The sequence below is a fragment of the Heteronotia binoei genome, chromosome 1 (genome assembly GCF_032191835.1).
Source record: "Heteronotia binoei isolate CCM8104 ecotype False Entrance Well chromosome 1, APGP_CSIRO_Hbin_v1, whole genome shotgun sequence".
Taxonomy (NCBI): Eukaryota; Metazoa; Chordata; class Lepidosauria; order Squamata; family Gekkonidae; genus Heteronotia; species Heteronotia binoei.
In genome coordinates, this window is record NC_083223.1 from 257,780,322 (window position 1) to 257,804,718 (window position 24,397).

The 24,397-nt window shown below is 47.2% G+C and overlaps 2 protein-coding genes across 2 annotated transcripts in view; one reads left to right on the forward strand and one right to left on the reverse strand.

Moving 5' to 3' along the window:
* Window positions 1-1,104: 1,104 nt before the first annotated feature.
* On the reverse strand, window positions 1,105-14,205 carry GNG3 (G protein subunit gamma 3). Its single transcript, XM_060260415.1, has 3 exons — window positions 14,032-14,205; window positions 4,887-4,992; window positions 1,105-2,005 (listed from the first exon to the last, which is right to left on the reverse strand). The coding sequence occupies exons 2-3, from the start codon at window positions 4,983-4,985 to the stop codon at window positions 1,877-1,879; spliced, it is 228 nt and encodes a 75-aa protein (XP_060116398.1). The 5' UTR covers window positions 4,986-4,992; window positions 14,032-14,205; the 3' UTR covers window positions 1,105-1,876.
* Window positions 14,206-23,539: 9,334 nt separating this feature from the next.
* BSCL2 (BSCL2 lipid droplet biogenesis associated, seipin) overlaps window positions 23,540-24,397 on the forward strand; it is a 41,944-nt gene continuing 41,086 nt past the window's right edge. The window contains exon 1 of the mRNA XM_060254154.1: window positions 23,540-23,631. The gene's annotated coding sequence lies outside the window, so the exon portion shown is untranslated. The remainder of the gene's footprint in view (window positions 23,632-24,397) is intronic.

A 24,397-nucleotide genomic window follows, 5' to 3' on the forward strand; every position in this document is an offset into this window, starting at 1 on the left:
GTGTAATTATTTCATTATATATTACAACGTAAGAAGAAGAAGACTGGCTTTATATTCTGCCCTCCACTCCCAAGTTTCAGAGTGGCTTACAATCTCCTTTATCTTCTTTCCCCGCAACAGACCCCACCTGTGAGGTGGGTGGGGCTGAGAGGACACTCCCAGCAGCTGCCCTTTCAGGGACAACTGCTGCCAGAACTATGGCTAACCCAAGGCCATTCTAGCAGCTGCAAGTGGAGGAGTGGGGAATCAAACCCGGTTCTCCCAGATAACACTTAACCTTTACACCAAACTAATAGAAATAAAATGCACGATTGTATCATCCAAAAACCATCGTGCCCCCCCCCCCTCCAGTCCGTGGAAAAATTGTCTTCCACAGAACCGGTCCCTGGTGCCAAAAAGGTTGAGGACCGCTGATTTAAAATATCTCAGTCTGGGACTAGAAGGAACAGCAAAGACCCCAAATTTGGGCAGCAGGGAAATCCAATCAACAGCAAAATTTTGCAGTAGCATTTAGAAGTCTCTGAGTCAGTGTTTGAAACCCGGCATCAGATTTGCACAGCGCCAGTTTTGTTTACTGGGCCATTGAGAGCTAGTGTGTGTCAGACTATGAACTGGGGAGCATAGGTTCAAATCCTCACTCTGCCAAAGAAGCTTGCCTGGGTGACCTTGGGGCAGTCACACATTCGGCCTAACACGCCTCACAGGGTTGTGAGGATAAAATAGAGAGGAAAATGATGTAAACTGCTTTGGCTCCCCAGGAGGGACAAAGGCAGGATATAAAACAATTTCATTGAAACCAGTTTTGTCCCCTCCAGTAAGCATCTGTTCATGCCCCAAAATTCAGTCACTACATCATAAGAATAGCCCAACTGGATCAGACCAGTCAGGGTCCATCTAGTCCAGCCTCTTGTCTCACACAGTGGCCAACCAGTTCCTCTGGAGGGTCAACAACATGGCATAGAGGCTGAGGCCTTCCCCTGATGTTGCCTCCTGGCTCTGGGATTCCTGGCCTTTTGCACAGAGGAGTGTTTCGTGTAACAGCCCAGAGGCCCTGTTGCTGCCCTCCCACCCACCCCCATCAGCCCCATAACAGTGACACCGTTCTGTGATTTTCCACTTTTAATCTAATTACTTTCTGTGCTCTCTGTTAACATGGTGGCCATGACCGGCACAAACAGCCTGAAATTGGGATACCCTGAACCCTTCCCTTGGCATTATCGTTTTGGGGGGTGGGGAGCAAGGGGGAGACAGCTTCAGCACCTCTGGTTAGGAAGCAGGGCTTTTTTTGGTAGCAGGAACTCCTTTGCATATTAGGCCACACCTCCCTGATGCAGCCAATCCTCCAAGAGCTTACAGGGCTCTTAGTACAGGGCCTCCTGTAAGCTCCAGGAGGATTGGCTACATCAGGGGTGTGTGGCCTAATATGCAAAGGAGTTTCTGCTACAAAAACCCTGGTTAGGAGCAAAACTCCATTGAAGGAGTGATTCAAGGGGGGGGGCAAGTTCATGTTACAGGTGGGTGGTTGTGATTGCAGTTGGTGTCCAGGGCCCCCAGGAGTGTGACCGCTGTCATGCTCTGCTGAGTGAGGGCTGTCCCTTCTTAGGAGGGCAGGGGGCTTTCTCACTCACAGGGGATCAGTTTGTTGCGCTAGGGTGTGGCCAAATATCCACAACCAACGAGGAGGCTGCCAGAGGAAACGAGTGCCAGCTCCTCCCCATCCCCCACCAGCCCACTAAGTGCCAGTCTCCTGGAGCCTCCCTAACCCTGATCCCACCCTGATTTGGTGCTGAGGATGTCCAGAGAGAGGGAGGGGAAGGGGGGAGTGGCCCAGATGCCTACTGGGCCCCAGAAGGTGACGCTGCGGGGCAAGCGTAGCTCAGAGCAGGGCACAGAAGAACTTCTTCTCCCGGAAGGGGTTTTCTGAGGTGGGCACGGGGGTGATGAGGGGGTCCTCGCAGGCGTGAGCGTCGCAATAGGTCATCAGGTCAGCCGCTGCCTTGGAGACCTGGAAGCAAAGAGGAGGAGAGAGAGATGGGAGAACTCTCAGGCTGGCCCAGCCGTTCAAGGAAGGCAGCTGTGGGCGTGACATTTTGGTTCCCTCAGTGGCTCCTGGGGGCTGAGCACCCGCCCTAACTGACCATGACCATCACTGTGCAGCTAGCATCTAAAGCAGGGGTGGCCAAACTAGTTGAAGATAAAAGCCACAAAGAATAAACGTAAGGTGTCTGAGAAGATGACGATGATATTGGATTTATATCCCACCCTATACTCTGAATCTCAGAGTCTCAAAGCAGTCACAATCTTCTTTACCTTCCCCCACAACAGACACCCTGGTGAGGTGGGTGGGGCTGAGAGAGCTCTTACAGCAACTGCCCTTTCAAGGACAACTCCCACAAGAGTGATGGCTGACCCAAGGCCATTCCAGCAGGTGCAAGTGGAGGAGTTGGGAATCAAACCCGGTTCTCCCAGATACGAGTTTGCGCACTTAACCAAACTGGCTACAAGACATGAATGTCAGATTTTGGGAGCTGGGCGGGAGGGAAGCAAATAAGAAAGAGGTGGAAAGAAAGCAACTTTAAATGCATTTTCCAAGCTATCAGCTGGCTTGGCTTGGCAAAGTGATTTAAAGAGACAAATGCCTTCTCCAATGGGGGATTTGAGAGCCACACAGTATGTGTGAAAGAGCCACATGAGGTTCCCGAGCCACAGTTTGGCCACCCCTGATCTAGAGATTTCAGTGCAAAACAGGCTCTCTTTTGCTCTTGATGCTTGCATATTGCATTGAAAGTTGCTTTGTTCTGTTACAGTTTAATCTCGCCCTTCCTCAAACGAGTTCAGGGCAGTGTATGTGGTTTCCATTATCCATTTCATCCTCACAACAGCCTGTGAGACAGGCTTGGATAAGAGAGTAACAGGCCCCTGTGCTCTTCATGTCTGGGGCTTTGAAAGAGATTTCCCCAGTCAAAGGGCTTTTCTGCGTCCTCATTTTCCTTTGCTTGTGTGTTCCTCTTGCTTCAGGGAAGGGGGGTTCTGTTCTGCACATTGATTGATTGATTTGACATGATTTGTTAATCACCCTATCCCAGCTTTTGCCAGGCTTTAGGCAATATACCCTCTGAAGCTGAAGCATTTTTAGGCAATCTGTCTGCTATTGTCATGTGCCTTCTAATGTCATTCAGCGTTTGAAATCACTCTACTCTCCAACTGTAAGGACAGATGGACTCAATATTTGAGCAGTATCTGAAAAAAGTGAGCAGTGACTCACGAAAGCTTCTCCCCTGCCACAAATTTTGTTAGTGTTTAAGGTGCTGCTGGACACTTGCTCTTTTCTGCTGCTAAAAACATACCAACCTGGCCACGCATTTTGATCTGGGAGTTGCAGATTAGTTGGGTGGGATAAATACCAGCTTTTGCCATATGAGGGCGCTTCTGTACAACCAATTGGTTACCAGACAGCAACTCAATTCCCCCCCCCCCTTTGTTTTTGAACAGTTTAAAATGCAGTGCGGTACTTTGAGAGGAAAGCAGCTCACGGTAGGAGTGGCTGTTTGGAAGCTGTGCATTCTTTGCACAGGAGCTGAATTTAAGTTAGAAAGGTAGCCTGTCCAGCGGTTCTGACATGCCTTAGTCTGTGCAAAAGGGCCCCGGCTTCTTGTGAAACTCGGTGACAATATCTGGGCTGAGAGTCATGATAGTTAAGCAAGACAGAAACTGATTTACATTAGGAGTGGTGATATTCTCTGCAACAGCGGTGGACTGCCTTCAGTCCTGTATGTCCACCGCTCCCCCCCCCCCCATAACCCATATCCTCTATGGCAGGGGAGGATAAACTACAGCTCAGGAGCCACACGTGGCTCTTTCATACATATTGTATGACTCTAGAAGCCCCCACCACCCCATCAGCCAGCTTGGAGAAGGCATTTCTCTCTTTAACTCACTTCTCCAAGCCAAGCTAGATGGTGGCTTAGAGAATGCATTTAAAGTTGCTTTCTTTTCACCTCTCCTCCCTCCCCATCTTATTTCCCTCCCTCCCTCCCTCGCTTCCTTCCTTCTCTCAATCATCTGACATTGATTCTATGTTGCTCTTATATTAAGCAAGTTTGGCCACCCCTGCTCTATGATCTAGTTATGCACGTTAAAGGGGACATATCAGAGCTGCCAAAGCTGGCTTGAAAAAAATTCCTGAAGCTTTGGGCCAGTACCCAGGAAGTTCAGTGGTTTTCTGATGCCATTCAGTTCACTTTCAGAAGCTGCCATTTCCTCCAGGGGAAACTGATCACAGTAGTCTGGAAATGAATTGCAATTCCAGAAGAACCATAGGCTTCACCAGGAGGTTGGCAGCCTACGCCATACCTTCCAACTCTGAACACATCACTGGTGAGTCTGGTGATTCTCTACCTTAAGGAAACAATTCTGTATAGCTTCTCATTAAAAATTTGCCAAGTTAGTTTTACCAAAGAGAGAACGTAGAACATGAGACACACACACCCTTCCACCAGACTCATTAGTGGATGTATACCAAAATAATAGTTTCTTTTTAAAAACCCTCATTACCAAAATATTGAAATGTTTGGTTTCTCTTTTTGAAAGAATAGGATCAAATTGCTCCCAAGGAGTGACCAGGGGTTTGCATAGCAAAGATCCTGTTTTCAGGGAAGACCAGTCTTGGTAAATCTTAAAACACTGTAGAGGATCTATGCAGTCTGTAAAGTGCTGTGTTTTGCCAAAATGTGTAGAGAAACCAATTACATCTGCAAGCCTGTTAGCACCAGCTAAAGTCATGTGTGTGTCTGTGCACGAGCTGCAGCGTGTGGTGCTAAGGGAAGTGGTCACCTTGCCCATCTCTGCCTTCTTCCCTCCCTCCCGCCCCCTTCCCCCTTTCAGACCTTTATCCTGCACATGCTGGCTTCAATCTTCAGCTGCTCCACCATCTTGCGGGCCTGTCCAATGCTCATGGTGCTGTTGACAGGGGTCTCACCCTTCATGGCGATACTGTAAAGGGCACAAGGCAAGAAACTGGGAGGAATGAGAGGACACGTGGCTGCCGCTGTTGTTTTTAAAGATGAAACAAATTGATGAAGGAGGCTGTTAATGCCTGTTATCTACAATCGCTAAATGGAACTCCCATGTTCAGATGCAGTCTGCCTCCCAATGCCAGCGACGGGAACCATCAGGGAAAGCTGTTTCTTTCATGCCTGTTTCCTGAGCTCCCTGGAAGCACCTGGTTAGCTGCTAGTGGAAATGTGATAAAAGCTGAAGAGCCCTGCTGGGTCAGGCTAGGGATCCATCTTGTCTCACCCATAGCCAACCAGTTGCCCTGGAGGACCAACAAACAGGGCACAAACAGCCCTCCTCCCAATGTTGCCTCCTGGCTCTGGTTTGCACAGGTTTACTGTCTCTGAACATGGAGGTTCCTTTCAGTCCTTTCACAGCTAAAAGCCTCTAATAGACCTCTCCACAGTGAATCTGTCTGGTCCCCTTTTAAAATTGTGTTTATAGCCATGTCTACCGCCACTGGCAGTGAATGCCATAATTCAATTGAGTAAATAAGTGTTTCCTTTTGATCTATCCTGAATCTACTGGCCACCAACTTGATTGGGTGCTCTCTAGTTCTAGTATTACGCCAGAGGAAAAACTGTGCTCTCTGTCCGCTTTCTCCATACATAATTTTATCTACCCCATACGTAACTTTATAAACCTCTATCACATCCTTGGTTAGTCATCTTTTTTTGTAAATATGGCCTAGGACCTACCTATCTACGGGACCGTCTTGCCCCACATGTTCCTCAGAGAGCACTGCAATCAAGTTCTCAAAATCTTTTGGCTGTCCCTGGGCTAAAGGAGGCTAGGCTCAACTCCACCAGAGCAAGAGCCTTCTCGGTTGCGGTCCCAATACTTTGGAACACCCTTCCAGAAGCCATCAGGGCCCTGCGGGATTTATCGCAGAGCCTGCAAGACTGAACTGTTTCGGATGGCTTATAACATCTAATGGGAGAGGGCTGCCACCACATCTGGATCCATAGTGCTTTGAATACTAACTGCCCAGGATCTATGCACGTGAGAAAGAAAATATTATATGATCTGCCTGAAGAAGCACCATTGTTATTTATCTGATTGTTTTATTGTTTTAATACTGTTTGTTACTGTCTATTTTATGCTGTTAGCCGCCTTGAGTCTGCATGGAATGGGCGGGATATATAATGTAAATTAAAAAAAATAACCAGAGAAGAAGAAGATTATAGATTTATACCCCGCCCTTCTCTCTGGATCAGAGTCTCAGATCAGCTTACAATCTCTTTTAACTTCTTCATCCACAACAGATACCCTGCGAGGTAGGTGGGGCTTTCAAGGACAACTCTTGGGAGAGCTATGGCTAACCCAAGGCCATTCCAGCAGCTGCAAGTGGAGGAGTGGGGAATCAAACCCGGTTCTCCCAGATAAGAGGCCGCACACTTAACCACTACACCAAACTGGCTTTTAGCCTTTCCTCAGATGAAAGATGCTCCATCCCCTTAACCATCTAGATTGCCCTCCTCTGTATCTTTTTATATAGTATGGCGTACTTAGATTCTTATGCAGACAGATTCAGAATTTTTTTTTTAATTCATTGTTTGAAATTACTGCTATTAAAACATTTTTATGTTGCTTTTCTACCCAATCAGGATCCACAAGGTGGTGAACATTTTTAAAAAAGCATTGACACATTTGAGCGATTAGAAATACAAATAAAATAATTCAATACTGGAGTGTATTAGGAGATTCATACATGGTGGTCCCCCATCCAAGGTTCATAAGGGAGGAGGCTGTCCTTAAGGTCAAAGGACATTATTTATTATCATAGAGTTGGAAGCGACCTCCAGGGTCACTGAGTCCAACCCCCTGCACAATGAAAAGAATTCATGAAGATGGCAAAAAAAAAACAAAAAACCCTCCAGGATCCCTGGCCAACCTGGCCTGAAGAAAAATTGTTTCCTGATCCCAAAATGGCAGTCAGCATTTCCCTGGCCATGTAAGAAAGGGCCATGAGAACTAAGCACTGATGCAACCTTTCCTGCCCTGCTTCCAATGATCTGCCTAAGTTTACAGAATAGGATCAAATTGCTCCCAAGGAATGACCAGGGGTATCCGTAGCATTGCTGTCAGATGGCCGTCCAGCCTCTTTAAAAACCTCCACGGAAGGAAAGCCCACTACCTCCTGAGGAACCCTGTTCTACCAAGGAACCACTGTCAGGAAGTTCTCTCAAAAACTCTTTTAATTTCAACCTGTTGGTTCTGGTCCAATCTTCTGGGGCAACAGAAAACAATTCCACACCATCCTCTATATGACAGCCCCTCAAGAATTTGAAGATGGTGATCATATCACCTCTCAATCATCTCGTCTCCAGGCTAAACATACCCAGCTCCTTCAACCTTTCCTCATAGAACTTGGTCTCCAGACCCCTCACGATTTTCATTGCCCTCTCTCTAGACACATTTCAGTTTGTCTATTTCCTTAAATCATGGTGCCCAAAACTGAACACAATACTCTTAGTATCATCTGCAAATTTAATAAGCATCCCCTCTACTTCTTCATCCAAATAATTTGTAAAGATGTTGAACAAAACAGGTCCCAGGACAGATCCTTGAGGCACTCCACTTGTCACTCCTCCCCAGGAGGACGAGGAACCATTCACAACCATTCTTTGGGTGTGATCTGTCAGCCACTTACAGATCCACCTAACAGTAACAGGATCCAAACCACATTTTACCAACTTTTCAACAAGAATATGTGGAACCTTATCAAAAGCCTTACTGAAATCAAGATAAACTATGTCTACAGCATTCCCCTGATCCAGCAAGATAGTAAGGTCAATACCGGCACCTTGCATTAAACCCGGAATAAAACTGAAAGCCTGGAGTGAGAGGACCCAATCTGAATGGCCCATAGGGTTGCCAAGTCCAATTTAAGAAATATCTGGGGACTTTGGGGGTGGAGCCAAGATCAAGGCTGTGACAAGCATAATTGAACTCCAAAGAGAGTTCTGGCCATCACATTTAAAGGGACGGCACACCTTTTCAATGCCTTCCTTCCATAGGAAATAATGAAATAATAGGGGCACCTTTTTGGGGGGCTCATAGAATTGGACCCCCTGGTCCAATCGTTTTGAAACTTGGGGGATATTTTGGGGAGAGGCACAAGATGCTGTACTGAAAATTTGGTGCCTCTACTCAAAAAACAGCCCCCCAGAGCCCCAGATACTCGCGGATCAATTCTTCATTATTTTCTATGGGAATAAATCTCCATAGGGAATAACAAGAATTCCCAGCAGACATTTCCCTCCCCTCCCCCCGCTTTCTGACAACCCTGAAGCAGGAGGAGAGCCTCCAAACCGGGGGATCCCCTGCCCCCACCTGGGGGTTGGCAACCCTAATGGCCCAGCCAGCCAGCTTTTGTAAAGCTAAGCAGAGTCAGGCCTGATTAATACTTGGATGGGAGACCACCAACGAAGTCTGAGCTGGGCTGCTACGTAGAGGCAGGTGATGGCAAATCCACCTCTGAACATGTCTCTTCCCTTGCAAATCCCATGAGGGATCACCATAAATCAGCTGCAACTTTGTGGCAAAAAAAAAAAAATGAAATTAAGGATTGCTTTTAGCTGGTTCTTTCTTTTGTGCTTATGTGGCTTTTCTTAATGTAGTGCAAGGCCCCTGGGTATCTGTTCTATGATGGGGATTTAAAGGCTGTAGACGTTCTGGAGGATCAGTCTCTTAGCTGTGATAGTGAAATGGGAACTCCATGTTAAGACACAGCATACTTTTGACACCAAATGCTGGGGATGTTCATGGGGGAAGGTCTATTTCTTTCATCGCCTGGCTGTGGGCTTCCTAACCACTCTTTGGAAGAGGTTGCTGGACTAGATGGACCTTCAGCCAGAGCCAGTGAGGCACTGTAATCCATGCCCTCAGTGATGTAGACCTCCCAACTCCTAGCTGAAGGGCCCAGTGCTCAAAGCTGGCCCTCCTAATGCACAAATATCCACAGGCCACTTCAGCTCATCTGTGTGATATAGCTTTTTGCTGAATGAGAGCCGATGTCACGTTGAGGTTAGAGTGTCAGATTAAGACCTGGGAAGCCCTGGCTTCTGTATCCTGGGCGACTTTGGGCCCTCTCTCTCTTTTGGGCCACTGGCTCTCTCAGTTTACCTCCCAGGATTATTGTGAGGATAAAATGGAGGGAGAATTATGTAAGCTGCTCTGGTCCTCATTGGGGTGGGGGAGCAAGGATAAATGAAAATTAAGTTATTAAGTGATGCAGATTTGGAAATGAGATTCAAACCACTTATATTTCTACATTTTACTACCTGGTTTTAACAGGTGGGTAAGTAAGGAACTCCTGTTACCACCACAAATGCATGCCATTTGTACAGCTTTTAATGGAGAATATTACCTGGTGGGTTATCAGAGCTTTTACCTATCAGAGCTTTTAAACAAAGTTTGGGCTCAGCTGGACTGGGAATCTGTTTTGGATGCCAGTAACCATAATAATTAAGATGGAAGTGCCTTTGAACATGTGCAGAGTAATCCCAGTGAACAATAGCCCCACAAACAAAAGGCCCATTCATGCAAGCTGCAAAGTAACATTGTATTGTAATGTGTGAGCAATTGCCTTTAGCACAGGTTCCAAAGCTAAAAGAAAGCAGCCAGTGGAAGGTGAACGAAACACAGAACTGAACCCCGTAGCTGCCGCACCTGTCAGACTTCCGTCTGCTGCCTATAGGAGGAATCATATACAACTGTGGGACTGTCTGCGTCTTTCAAGCAAAGGAGAACTGAAACAGTGGACTGTAAAGTACTACCTTACAAGAGTGACGTGAAATAACATTCTGATTTTGAAAGTACTACCTTACAAGAGTGACGTGAAATAACATTCTGATTTTGAAAGTACTACCTTACAAGAGTGGTGTGAAATAACTTTTTGGTTTTTCTATGGACATTTTATGAATTTTGGTTTGTGATGATAATATAATTGCATCATTATGAAAGAAATTGCTTAAGCATTTATTTGCAACATAAAAAAGCAGTGGTTTATTTCTAGTGTTTGCTAATCAGTACACTGCAGTTTCCGGTTTGCCCAATCGCCAGTTGTGAGCAGGAGGCTTGGAGGCCCTCTCCCCACTTCAGGGTCATCAGAAGGTAGGGGGAGAGCTAAATGTCTGCTGGGCACTCCATTGTTTTCTGTGGAGACTGATTTCCATAGGGTATAATGAAGAACTGATCTGTGGGTATTTTCAGCATAGCATCCAGTGCCTCTCCTCAAAACACCCTCTAAGTTTCAAAAATATTGGATCAGGATGTCCAGTTTTATGACCCCCAAAAGGAGGTGCCCCTATCCTTCATTATTTCCAAATGGAGGGAAGGCATTATATTTAAATAAATAAAAATTGTTTTGGGAAATAAAAGATGTGCGGTTCCTTTAAATGTGATGGCCAGAACTCCCTTTGGAATTCAATTGTGCTTGTCACACCTTTGCACCTGGCTCCGCCCCAAAAGAACTCCCAGCTCCACCCCCAAAGTCCTCAGGTATTTCTTGAGTCAGACCTGGCAACCCTAGGGGAGGGGGCTGGGCTGACAGTGTCTGGGGCTCTCTTCTGCCCATTACCAAGCTCTCTTCATGCTTCCTTGTCCACCCACCCACCTATGCATCCCCCCCACCTAACCATGCACAAGCTCTGGGCCACTTACTGACAGAGAGTTGTCAACTACAAGTTGGGAAATGCCTGGATATTTTTTTGGGGGGGGGGGTGGAGCCTGAGGAGGGGCCTTGAGGGGAAGAGGGACTTCAAGGAGGTATAAGGCTCTACAGTTCTTTCCAAAGAGGTTGTTTTCTCACTGGGAGGTTGGTTGTCATAGCAGGAGGTTGCCAGCTAGAGGCTGGCAACCATACACTTTCAAGGTATGCTGATCCCAGCCAAAGGTTGCCTTAAAAAATGGAGGATAGTCTCTAAGTCCCAACTGCAAGCATCACAAAGGTTGGCAGATATTTAAGAACAGTTTTATGGGACTCAGAAAAGCCCTACAAGGCAGGTTGGGCCACAAATTCCCTGTTGAATTTGTTAAAAAACAAAACAAAAACCCTTTCCAAAAGCCCATCAAGTTTTGTTTATTATATAAGAGCTCAGAGCAGCACCCATTATTTTCCTCAAGGGTTACCCAGTCCCCCCCGGCCACCGGCAGAGGATGAGGAATAGGGTTGTTGTCAGATCTAGGTTGGGTAACTCCAGGATATTTGGGGATGGAGCCTGGGAAGGACAGGGACCTCCGTGGGTACAGTGTCACACAGTCCACCCTCCAAGGTACACCTTTTCTCCAGGGAAATGGATCTCTGTAGTCTGTAGAGGAACTGTAATTCCAGGGGATCCCAGTTCCCAGCTGGAGCTGGCATCTCTATTTTTCACCCACATTTTGTTTTCACAACAACTTGACCTGAGAGACTGTGACAGTCCTGAGGAGACTAGTTGCTTAAGAACAGAAGAGAAGTCATGTTGGATCAGGCCAATGGCCCGTCCAGTCCTGTTATGTATTGAACATAAGCGGCTAGGCCGCATGGTGATCGCTACGGAAGGCGACCCCTGGGTTCCTGGATGTGGCTCGCCAGATGCCCCGCCCATCAACATCTGTGGCGGGAAGTTTAAACCGACCAGGATTGGCCTGGTCGGACGAGGGGGCAGTTCTGGGTTGTGTATATAAGCGGAGCCCGGACCGCGTGTTCTCTCTCTTGTAAGGTGCTACCGAATAAACTATGTTGCCTTCAACCATCTCGGTTCTCAGTACATTACAAGTCCGTGTCACACAGTGGCCAAAAAAACCAGGAGATCCACCAGTGGGGCCAAGATACTAGAAGTCCTCACACTGTTGCCCTTCCAAGCACCAGGTCTTCACATATGATAGGAGATTTGAACTGGGATATCTTTGGTCACACTCCTAAGCGCTGTACTGGTAAGTCTGAACGTGTGCAGACCAGGGTTGCCAGGTTCTCCCCGGCCACCAGTGGGGGATGGGGGTAGGGTTGCCAGATCCAGGTTGGGAAATGCCTGGAGATTTGAGGATGGACCCTGGGGAGGACAGGGACTTCAGTGGGGTACAATGCCACAGAGTTCATCTTCCAAAGCATCTGTTTTTCTCCAGGGGAACTGATCTCTGTAGTCTAGAAATGAGCTGTAATTCCAGGGATCCCCAGGTCCCACCTGGAGGCTGGCAATCCTAGCACAAACACCCAGGCCAGGCCAGCCAGTAAGATTCATGCAGACAGGGATTCGAATCCTGGCTAAAGACCAGTTTGCTGGCCACTAGACCAACTCTATTTGTCACCTGTCTCTGTATACACTGCAGTTGTAGTAGAAGAGCATCATAGTCAAGGCCTGCCTGAGTCAAATCAGAATGCTAAGCACGTATCCTGAGTTCAACAGGGTTTACTCCATCACAAGTGTGCTTAAGGTTGAAATCTAGAGCCCTGTTGGCACTGAAGGTTCGGGGGGCGGGGGGCGCATGACTCTGAGCTCTCATCTCACCACATATATACAGCCCCCCCCCCCCACTATAGCTGTATGCAGGCCTTGAATTCAGCAGAAGCTCACAGGAGCACAGCTCCTGAACCTTTCTGACAGTTCCCCCTCCTCCTCCTCACCTTGTCCACTGAATAGTAGGTGCAGCTGCATAACAATCCTAGATAAGCCCCACCACCTATTTCTCTACAAAATGACCCCTGGCTGTATGTAACTGAAACCCAAACATTAACTCAGAACAGGACTGACTGGAGTGGGGAGCATCCCTCACACACACACACAACAGGAATTAATGACAAGAGTATTTCTGAGCATGGCCAGAGTGTTTTTCTCATACCACTGGAGAGATAGGATTCTTGGGGATCTGGCTTCCAAGCTTGGTAAAACCCCCACCTGTTTAAAAATTAGCCACTTGTGCAGCCTGGAAAATGGAGAGAGCATGACGGTGTTCAACCTTGCAAGAGAGCTGTTATGATGAAAAACACCATGGAATATTTATTTCCCTTTAAGCAGTAGGGAGGATTATAAAGCTGACACAAACAGGCAATTTCTCTCCCCTTTATTTTAAATCATCCCCTCTGTGAGTATTCTATCGTCCTATGCCCACCACCCCCTTTGAAATTCTTCTTTTGGGGCTTTGGCTCCCACACTATCCACAATAGTGTATTCAATATATGCTATGTGGTTAAGGCTTAATGTTCCCCTGAGAGAGATTTTCTTGCTAGACAAAGAAGCTGGGGGCTCCCCCCCCATGTTTTATAGTCCCTCCCTCCAGAAGTACCCACCTCTGCAAATGTTCCCTTTTACCATCAAGTCACAGCTGACTTATGGTTTCAAGGGAAGAGATGTTCAGAGGTGGTTTGCCATTGCCTGCCTCCTGCATCACAACCCTGATATTCCTTGGTGGTCTCCCATCCAAATACTGTCCAGGAACGACCCCACTTAGGTTCTGAGATCTGATGAGATCAGGCCTAGCCTGGGCTATCCAGGTGAGGGTCCAACCGTACCCAGGCAGTCCCAAATATCCACCTCCCTTCTGTATTCTGCTTTCCTTTCTCTGCAGGTACAAAGTAAACGGGTAGAAAATCCATTGGGCAGGGAGGGGATGTTCGAAAACAGCAATCATGGCAGATCCTGGCATCAGAAGACAGAACAGCAGTACGCTTGTTTTTTTGCCCATACACCGATTTCTCTGTCTCCCCTCCCCACCTTCTGGTATAGCTGGCAAGCAGAAATCTCTGCTTAAAAGCCCTTCCCGGTTACCTCCTGCCTTTCTCAGTCCACACCCCAACCCCTGGCCATTCACAAACTAGGAAAATCCAAAATTCTTACTCTGCTCCGGTGAGAAATGCAAGGCTATTATGACTACCTTCCTCACAACTCCTTTTTGTCTGCCCTTGGCATCTTTTTAGATCTCTGCCCTGACAAGTCTCCATTTTCCAAGCAATTGCAACCAGCTTAAGGAGTCTCCCACCCTAAAAGCACTGACCTCTTTTGACAATTCCTGCTGGAAATGAAGAGATGGAGGAAAATTCAGGCTTCAGTCTTGGGGTAGTGATGATGATATGGCTGGTGGGAGACTCTTCGTCCCTCTTGCCTGGCTGGCAGAGGAAGGGAGGAGGGGGTGTTTTTCCCACGGTGGCCTGGTGGCCGTTCTCTCCCCTCCCTGCTCTTTGAGACTCCACACTGATGTCTCCTCCCCACCTCTTCCAGGATGGAGCTTAATTCAATGGACCAGTACCTTGAGGATGCTACAAGCCACTTAAGGCTGGAACAAACCATCTCTGTGGTGGGGGAAGGGGGTGATGCAGGTGCCCACACCCAGCCAGGCTTCTTTGAAAAGGCAGTTGCTTTTGTGGACCAAAAGGGTCTGGTTGCCACGTGGAGAGGGCTCTTAGCTGGGGAGACCGAGAGGCAGGCAGTAGGGCAGGAAGAAATTGCTAAGGAAGGGATTTGGGGGGACTGAGCCACCCCCCGTGTAGATAGTGGTATGAGTGCATAAGAGCTGCAGTACACTGCCTGCATCTCCCTTTCATTTGGAAATCTGACATCAAGGCTCTGCCCATTTTTTTCCTCCTTCCAGAAGCACCCCTCCTCCGCTTTCAGATAGACACCAGGGTCCAAAACTGCCTCTTTTGCTGTGGCGCGTTGCAGTTGGTGATGATGGTATTCTCTCTCTGTATTTGAACAGAAATTGAAGGAAAACGTTTGAGATATGTTTTCCAGTTCCTGGTGATGAAGCATTCTTTGCAACTTGGAAGCTTGTGCCCTCATTTTAGCAAGATAAAAAGCCTTTAGCTCCTAATCGTAAGGGGGGGGGGGAGCAAAAGCTTGGGGGACATCTCAATTTCCACTCTGTTTCCTCTTTCCTGGCCCTGAATGCCTCTATAGGCTCTCCCTTTTTCTTGCTTCCTTTTCTCCTTGCAATCCACCAGCCTACCTACCTTTATCTGCCCACTGACTTCAACCTTCCTTCCTTCTTCTAGGCAGCCTCTACCCAGGAAAACTATGGCCAAATCATAGTGCCAGTCAACAGGTCCAGTCACACTGTGGGGAACCTGCAAGGACTTGTGGACCCCTTTCTTATATATCCCCTTCCCCACAGTGTTTCCTCTTTCCCTCCTCCTTGCAGCCCCTGTATCCATGACTTTCCATGTTTCCTTCTCTCCTTCCTATCCACCTGCAGCCACACTTTTATCTGCCCCCCATCTTCAGTTATGTTTATTATTTGTTTACTTAATTTACACCCTGCCCTTCTCTACAACAGGGACTGGAATCATAAGGCCATCATTCTCCTCTCCTCGGGTGTACCCTTACAACAACTCTGTGAGGGAGGGTAGGCTGAAAGGGCCCAAAGGCACCCAGGAAGCTTCCATTACAGAGTGGAGATTTGAACCCAGGTCTCTCAGAAATTAATTTGAAACGTTGACCACTACGCTACACTGGCCTGCATGAGGTGACTGTAAGCAGCTAGGCTATGCAAGCTCTATGACAGCAAGTAGCTGGGTGGTTGCTGGTGGGACTGGCTCCAAAGCATCCTCCCTCAAAGACCAAAAACAGCCCTGGAAAAAGCCTGCCTCATTCTCCTGCCTTTTATTGACAGAAACCAGCATTCCAAGACTGGCAATACTGTTCTAATTACCTATCAACCACCGCTGGGGATGTTCATTTTTTAGAGCTACAAATTTTGTTGATCTTTAAGGTGCTACTGGGCTCTTGCTCATGAGAACCAGTCTGGTGTAGTGGTTAAGAGTGGTGGACTCTAATCTGGAAAACTGGGTTTGATTCCTCACTCCTCCATATGCAGCTGCTTGGTGCCCTTGGGTCAGTCACAAGTTCTCTCAGGGCTGTTCTCTCAAGAGCAATTTCTGTCACAGCTCTCTTAGCCCCAGGGTGTCTGTTGTGGGGAGAGGAAGGGAAGGAGATTGTAAACAATACTCCCTGTAAGCTTTGGAGTCTTGTGAGTAAAAATTCTACTTCGTGAACACTTCGGAACACTTTCCCTATGAAGAAAGGTTGAAGCGCTTGGGATTCTTTAGCTTGGAGAAACGTCGACTGCGGGGTGACATGATAGAGGTTTACAAGATAATGCATGGGATGGAGAAAGTAGAGAAAGAAGTACTTTTCTCCCTTTCTCACAATACAAGAACTCGTGGGCATTCGATGAAATTGCTGAGCAGTCAGGTTGAAACGGATAAAAGGAAGTACTTCTTCACCCAAAGGGTGATTAACATGTGGAATTCACTGCCACAGAAGTTGGTGGTGGCCACAAGCATAGCCACCTTCAAGAGGGGTTTAGATAAAAATATGGAGCAGAGGTCCATCAGTGGCTATTAGCCACAGTGTGTGTGTGTGTGTGTGTGTGTGTGTATAATTTTTTTTTGCCACTGTGTGACACAGAGTGTTGGACTGGATGGGCCATTGGCCTGATCTAACATGGCTTCTCTTATGTTCTTATGTGAGCTGCTGGCATTAAAGTTGTGAGCTACTGCATAAATTAGTTTGCTCTGGGTCATTTTTCCTGAACTAAGACAAAAATGTTCAAGCCAGAGGCTAAAAAACTGTGACCTAGCTCACACTAACCTGAATTAGTTAGTTACAACACTGATTGTAAGCTGCTCTGAACCTGTGAGTGAAGGGCAGGGTATAAATACACTACTACTACTACTGTTACAGGATTGTTGTGAGGATAAAACAGGGAAGAGAGAACCAGGCAGATATACTGTTCCAAGTTCCTTGAAGAACAAAAAATACTAGAGAGAAACTGTAAGCTCCCTGAGGCAGGGTCCTCTTCATGCCTGTAACTCCATAGAGCACTACCCTGATGGTGCAAAAATGGAAATATTGCTGAGCACATATGAAGCACATTCACTTCACAATCCATTGGGACGAACTTAACTGAAGTCACCAGAACAACAGATTACAAGAGGGAATAATAGGGAAATGGAAGAGAAACTGAATGAATTTTTTTCTCAGTCTTCACTGTGGAACATGAGAGGTGCTTGCCCACTTCAGAACTGCCAGTTTTAGGAGGAGTGTCGAAAGACCTGCGTCAGGTTGAGGTGATGGGAGAGAAGGTCCTATGACTGATGTACGAATCAAAACTGACAAATAGTAAAACAAATTAAAAACCGACACATAGTAAAACAAATTAAAAACTGACAAATAGTAATTAACAGGTGGAATTCACTATCATAGGAAGTCAGGGCAGCTGCAGCATAGACAGCTTCAAGAGGGGATTGGATAAACATCTGGAGCAGAAGTCCATCAGTGGCTATCAGCCACAAGGTATAGATAGAACTCTCTGTATAGGGCAAGTGATATTCTGTATTCTTGGTGCTTGGGAGGGGGGGGCAACACTGGGAGGGCTTCTGGAATTCTGGCCACACTGGTAGATCTGGGTTTTGGCCACTTTATGACACAGTGTTAGACTGGATGGGCCATTGGCCTAATCAAACATGGCTTCTCTTATGTTCTTGACACAGGAGACACAATATTTGTAGAAACCTAAAAAGGAAACACCCATCCCAGAAGCAGCCATACCACTTATTGTATGAAGGAAGCAAAACCGAAGAAGAAACCCAGGCACCAAAACCTTGCAATAGTTAACGCTGCCAGATTGACACTGATTCTGATTGCTTGTCTGTGATGGCACCAATGTTGAAGAGCAGCTGGGGACAAAAAAGCAGGCATCTCTGTTTAGGGGGAAGGAAACCCTGATGTGATTTAGATGGTCTAAACATCATCTCTGTGGTCCTAGTGTGAACTTGTAATTTGTACGCACCCTGTCTGGTGATCTCATCCTACAGTTTCATTGGGGCTATGGGTTGGGGAGAGCCAGTTTGGTGTAGTGGTTAAGTGTGTGGACTCTTATCTGGGAGAACAGGGTTTGATTCCCCACTCCTCCACTTGCACCTGCTGGAATGGCCTTGGGTCAGCCATAGCCCTGGCAGAGGTTGCCCTTGAAAGGGCAGCTGCTGTAAGAGCTCTCTTAGCCCCACCCACCTCACAGGGTGTCTGTTGTGGGGGAGGAAGGTAAAGGAGATTGTGAGCCGCTCTGAGACTCTTCGGAGTGGAGGGCGGGATATAAATCTAATATCTTTTTCTTCTTCTTCTTCTTCTTCTTCTTCTTCTTCTTCTTCTTCTTCTTCTTCTTCTTCTGAGGGCGCTGATGGTATAGAAGCCAATGTGTGATGAGTATGGAGTACCATAAAATCAGATTTTGGGAAGCCAGACTTCAAATCCTCATTTTGCCTTGAGGCTGGCTGGGAAATCTTGGACCAGTCTCTCAATCTAACTTACTTTGCAAGGTTGGTGTGAAGACAAAATGAATAAGCATGTATACCTCATGCCCTACCTACTTCACTGTGGGGTGCGGAAGAGGACTGCAAGCTGCTTTGAGGCTCTCTCTCTCGGCTTGACTTTGCGAACGAAGATTTAAGAAGGGTGCAGTAGTCCACGTCTGCTGCAGGCTCTCTGGTGGCTGACAAGACCAATGTGGGACAGGCAGATCCGGCCACAGTGGCTGCAGGGAAAAGTCTGATTTGGGGTTGGTGCTGTAACAGTGCGATTCTTCCTCAATCTCCTTTTGTCCTCAAGACCAGCTATGCGTGCGTTCTCAAAGGAAGAGACAGCCTGGTGGATGGTGTGCCTCCATGCTTTGCGATCTGAGGCTAGGTCAGACCACTGGTGATGGTTGATGCGACAGGTGCCAAGGGATTTCTTCAAGGAGTCCTTGTACCTCTTCTTTGGTGCCCCTCTATTTCGATGGCCGGTGAAAAGTTCACCATACAGAGCAATCTTGGGAAGGCGGTGGTTTTCCATCCTAGAAATATACCCTGCCCAGCACAGCTGCGTCTTCAACAGCAGTGCCTCGATGCTTGTAACCTCCGCCCTCTTGAGGACTTCAGTGTTGGTCACAAAGACACTCCAGTGGATGTTGAGGATGGTGCAAAGGCAGTGCTGATGAAAGCGCTCAAGGAGTCGCAGGTGATGACGGTATAAAACCCACGATTCGGAGCCATAGATGAGGGTTGTCATCACAACCGCTTTGTAAACATTGATCTTTGTGCCTTTTTTCAGATGCTTGTTGCTCCACACTCTTTTGTGCAGTCGGCCAAATGCACGGTTTGCCTTTGCCAGCCTGTTGTCAATCTCCTTGTTGATCTTGGCATCTGAGGAGATGATGCACCCCAGGTAGCTGAACTGCTGGACTGTCTTCAGAACTGATTCACCCACAGTGATGCAGGGAGGGTGATAGTCTTCCTGGGGTGCAGGCTGGTGGAGAACTTCAGTCTTCTTCAGACTAACTTCTAGGCCGAATAGCTTGGCAGCCTCTGCAAAGCAGGACGTCATATGCTGTAGAGCTGATACCGAGTGGGAGACGAGTGCAGCATCATCGGCAAACAGTAGCTCTCGGATAAGTTTTTCCATTGTCTTGGAGTGGGCCTTTAGTCACCTCAGGTTGAACAGGCTGCCATCGGTGTGATAGCGGATGTAGACACCATCGTCATCATCTAGATCTACTGTGGCTCTTTGAAGCATCATGCTAAAGAAGATCGTAAAGAGAGTTGGCGCGAGAACGCAGCCTTGCTTTACACCTGTGCCTATTGGGAAGGGCTCCGAGAGGTCGTTGCAGTGTCTGACTTGGCCTCACTGGTCTTCATGTAGCTGGATGATCATGCTGAGGAACCTTGGGGGACATCCTAAACGTTCCAAGATTTGCCATAGGCCTTTCCTGCTAACGGTATCGAAAGCTTTGGTAAGGTCGACAAAAGTCACATATAGACCCTTGTTCTGTTCCCTGCATTTCTCTTGGAGCTGCCTGAGAACAAATACCATGTCGGTGGTGCTCCTGTTAGCTCTGAAGCCGCACTGGCTCTCTGGGAGGAGTTCTTCTGCAATGGTGGGCACCAGTCTGTTCAGGAGTATTCTGGCAAGGATTTTGCCTGCGATGGAGAGCAGGGTTATCCCCCAGTAGTTGGAGCAGTCTGACTTTTCCCCTTTGTTCTTGTGTAGAGTGATGATGATTGCATCGCGAAAGTCCTGTGGTAGTTTGCCTTGTTCCCAGCAGGTGACAAGTACTTTGTGAAGTGTGCTATGTAGTACTGTGCCCCCATGCTTCCAGATCTCTGGTGGGATTCCATCAACTCCCGCTGCCTTGCCACTTTTCAGTTTCAGTAGCTTTGAGGCTACACAAGAAAATAAGAACATAAGAAAAGCCATGTTGAATCAGGCCAATTGCCCATCCAATCAAACACTGTGTCACATGTTAGTCAAAGCCCAGGATTCATCAGGAGGTCCACCAGCGGGGCGAGAACTCCAGATGCCATCCCACTGTTGCCCTCCAAGCATCAAGAATACAGAGCATCACTGCCCCAGACATAGTGTTTCATCTATGCCATGTGGCTAGCAGTCACTATACTCATGTGGCTAATAGCCACTCACTTCTGTTCCATATGTTTATGTAATCACCTCTTGAAGCAGTCTATGCTTGTAGCTGCCACAGCTTCCTTCGGCAGTGAATTCCATGTTAATTACTCTTTGGCTCCTTAGGGTGGAAAAAAGCAGAGTATAAAACCTAGTCGTCTTCTTGTTCACTTTCCCCATCTCATTCTTGAGCTCTGCTTCAGACATGTCAACTAACTACAGGATATTCCCTAGGAGAATTCTTTCTCTACTGTAGTAAAGCTGGATTCTGATAGATCCAGGTGGGCAGCCATGCTAATCTGAAGCAGTAGAACAAAATTTGAGTCCTGTGGCACCTTTAAGACAAAGTTTTTAAAGGTTTGAGCTTTCATGTGCGCTCACACACTTCTTCAGGAAAGCTCATACCTTGAATAAATTTTTGTTGGTCCTAAAAGTACGACTGGACTCAAAATCTGTTCTGCTGGATTCTAAATTCACACTGTTACACAATCCAGATGACAATCTTCCCAGCCCATTGTTTTCCTCATCATTCCCCCAGGTTTTTCACAAGTTGGTTTGTGGAAATGTACTTGACATTAACGGCAAGTGCCACCTTTGCAGACTATTGTGGTGCCAGACTATCCAGCCAGGAGGAGGCATTTTTTGAGGATAGTCAGGGAGCCTGCATGGTGTACTGATTCAGACTGACAGCCTCTGACCTGGAGAACCAGGTTTGATTCCGCACTCCTCCACATGAAGCCAGCTGGGTGACCTTGGTTCACTCACAGCTTTTTCAGCCCAGAAAATAAACATAGCTCACCATCTACTGGTACTACAAAATGCTAAAAGAATTTCAGGCTGCCAGACAATCTTAAGATCTCCTGGCTATACTATACACAATGACATACAATAATTATAATTATTAGTCATTGCCTCACAAAATATCACATGTATCCCAGCAGGACCTGCATTTCCACTTGGCCACACCTTTCCAACTTTATCTAACAACTTTGTTGTCTATCTCAGCAGTAGCTTTGCTAACCTGGCTTGCTAGAGCTGCCTTTACCACTGTAGTTAAAAGCCCAGTTGTTTTTCCTCAGGTAAATTTTGCTACACACCTTCAAATCTACAGAGCTAATAATTGAAACCGCAAGTGGTTCCTACTGCCTCATTCTAATTTTTATTGCTGCGTGCTTATGGAACTTGCCATCAGCGACAAATGGTTGAATTTCTGTTCTCTTTTACCTTCCTATATTTTTACGAGTCCTTTTTGCTCAAGAGTAGAAAAGCATGAAGTGTCTCACTGTGTGGGTTCATAAGCATGCATGTGTAATCTGCTGGGTTAAAAAAAAAGGATGCTGTGCAAGACCTGTATGGACCTTCAGCCACAAAGATCCCTAGCTGCGCATGTGTTACCCATTTAGAAAAATGGGGGAGTAACTTATCTGATCCTGTCCACAGGACAGGTGACATCAGAGAGCACCTGCCTCTTTCTAAACTCTCCCTCAAATAGGGATATTGGCTGTTTATCTCATTACATATACTAAACCCATCTTCCACTATATTTTAATGTATTTTTCTTCTAATGGCAAACTATATGTATATTACATGTTAAAAGGTAAATTAGTTGGGATGGAAAAAACTTCTGAGAACGAAATTCCCGCATTTTGGCCCAGGCTTATAACAATAGAGTGATTAACAGGCATTCTCATATTTTGACATGTTACCTTATCTACTGTTTTATTGGTTTCTCACGCTCATGTTACCAAATCAAAGGTTTGCTCAGTTTGTTAATTTTACTATTCTGTCATTGGATCTTCAATTTGTACCCTTTTGCATTCTAAACCACTGTCTACCAGCTATATGTAGCTCTGCTCACTGTACCCGATTCCTCATCTGATGAAGTGTGCTTAGAGCACACAAAAGCTTACATTCTGAATAAAACTTTGTTGGTCTTAAAAGTGCACTTGACTCCTACTTTGTTCAAAAGCACAATGAAGCTGTTATGTGGAACAGACCTTGGAACCTTCTTGAATACCTCTGATAACCAAACCAAGAACAAGCAGTGGGGAAACCCCACGGTACAACTTGACAGATGTATGTCCAACTTATCTGCTTACAGTACAGTGGAAGTAAATAAACATAGCTTGTTGTGTGACCCTGCTCAAGCTATATTCTCTCAGTCTGACCAACCTTGCAGGGTTGCTCTTAAGACATCAGTTTAAATATATGCATACTGTCTTAGAAAGGCTTGGAGGGGCATCAGGATGTACTAGAAAGGCAGACAAGCAGAGTTCAGAGGCAGTCAAATTCTAAATCCTAGTGCCAGAGTGGAACATCAGGGGAAGGCCTTCAGTCTCTATGCCCTATTGTTGGTCCTGCAGACGGCATGATTGGCCACTGTGTGACACAGGCTGCTGATCTGGTCTGATACAGCAAGGCTTTTCTTGTGCCCTTCTGGACGGCCATCTAAGGGTTCCAGGCACTTTCTCATCCATTAACAAGAATACGATGGTAGCTGTCCCCGCAACTTCCTATTGCACTCTGAATCTCACCTAAGATTGCCAACCTCCAGGTGGTACCTGGAGAGCTCCTGCTATTACAATTGATCTCCAAAAAAACCAAGATCAGTTGGGGGGATGGGGATGTATGCCTTGAAAGGTGCACTCTATGGCAATATACCTAACTGACGTCCCTCCGCTCCCCAAAACCTGTCATCCCTAGGCTCCACCCCTCCAAATCCCCAGATATTGCCCTGCCCAGAGCTGGTAACCCTAATCTCACCCCTTTCCACCCCACTCGTTAGTCCTCTTGTGGTAGGAGAGAACCCAGGAGTCCCAATTCCCGCCTCCCCCGCAGCACCGACATAATTTTGGGGTAGAAGGTTCCCCCCCTCTGCGGCGGCTGCTCCGTTGCCATGGCAATAGAACGTAGGCAGCCGCAGCAGCAGCATCTCGCTCCCTCCGAGCATGTGACTGCGAAGATGCTCGCGGGAGGCCCGTCGTCCAAAAAAACCCGAAAGCCAGGCCTGCCTTCCCTTCTCCCCCCCTCCCTTCCCAGTCGCTGCAGGGGCGGAGTTAAACCCGGAAGAGGCAGATTTTGGAGAGGCCCAAGAAGGGGTGGGGAGAAGCAGGGAGGCGGCGGCGGCTGCATTGATCGAGTGGCGGCTGGAAGAGCGCAGGTGTATTAGCCTTCCTTCTCTTTCTGGGAAACCCCCCCCCCCCCCTGGCTTTTTCTTGGCTTTCCGTTGCTTGCCTCCCCTGCAAATCGTCTTGGTTTCTGCCTTTTCCTTTCTCTCTGTTGCAACTGGGATTCTTCTCCTTAATTTGTGCTCCCTTGGTTGCCTGAGGGACCCAGGCGGCCGGGGATCTCAGCTGTCCTTTCTAACCCCCCCTCCCCCCCGCACCCCGAGGTTGTGGCTGGACTCTTAACTAGGCGGACTTTTTAATTCCGCCATTCAGCTGAAACTAGAGTTTAGGTTTCTTCAGCCCCCTTCTTGTCCCTCCCTCCCCTCCCCCCCCAAAAAAAAACCCGGGCCCCAGATGTTCACTTTTGGAGGCTAGCTAGGTTTGAGTCCAGGAGCACCTCAGAGCCCAACAACAGTTTCAGGGTATCAGCTGTGGAGAGTAAAGCGCGCTTGGCTTTCTCTTTTCTCTCCCCCTTCCTTATCACAGCTTTAAACTCTGCTTTTTATCTTGTCTTGTTACATTCCTAAATGCGTGTAGTTGACTTTTTGACGCCCAAGTGTAGCTGGATGGACCCCTGAGAGATTTAGCTTTGTCCCCTTCGTTTCGTGGTGGTTGAAACGTGTCTGAGCTCCTTTTAACTCTCCTTTCCCTCTCCACCCCCTAAATAATGGCTGGAGCCTCTTTCCCAAGAGCCCTGGCTCCTTATCTCAACTAGAAGCTGGAAGTTGTGTGCCCCACTGTGTTCCCCCAGGTCACCGT

Bases quoted from the DNA above. Each gene is read 5' to 3' on its own strand.
- GNG3 (XM_060260415.1), bottom strand. From the start codon at position 4,985: ATGAAGGGTGAGACCCCTGTCAACAGCACCATGAGCATTGGACAGGCC. The intron at 2,006-4,886 runs GTCTGAAAGGGG...CTTTGCTTCCAG, and splicing joins CCAGCATGTGCAGGATAAAG to GTCTCCAAGGCAGCGGCTGA.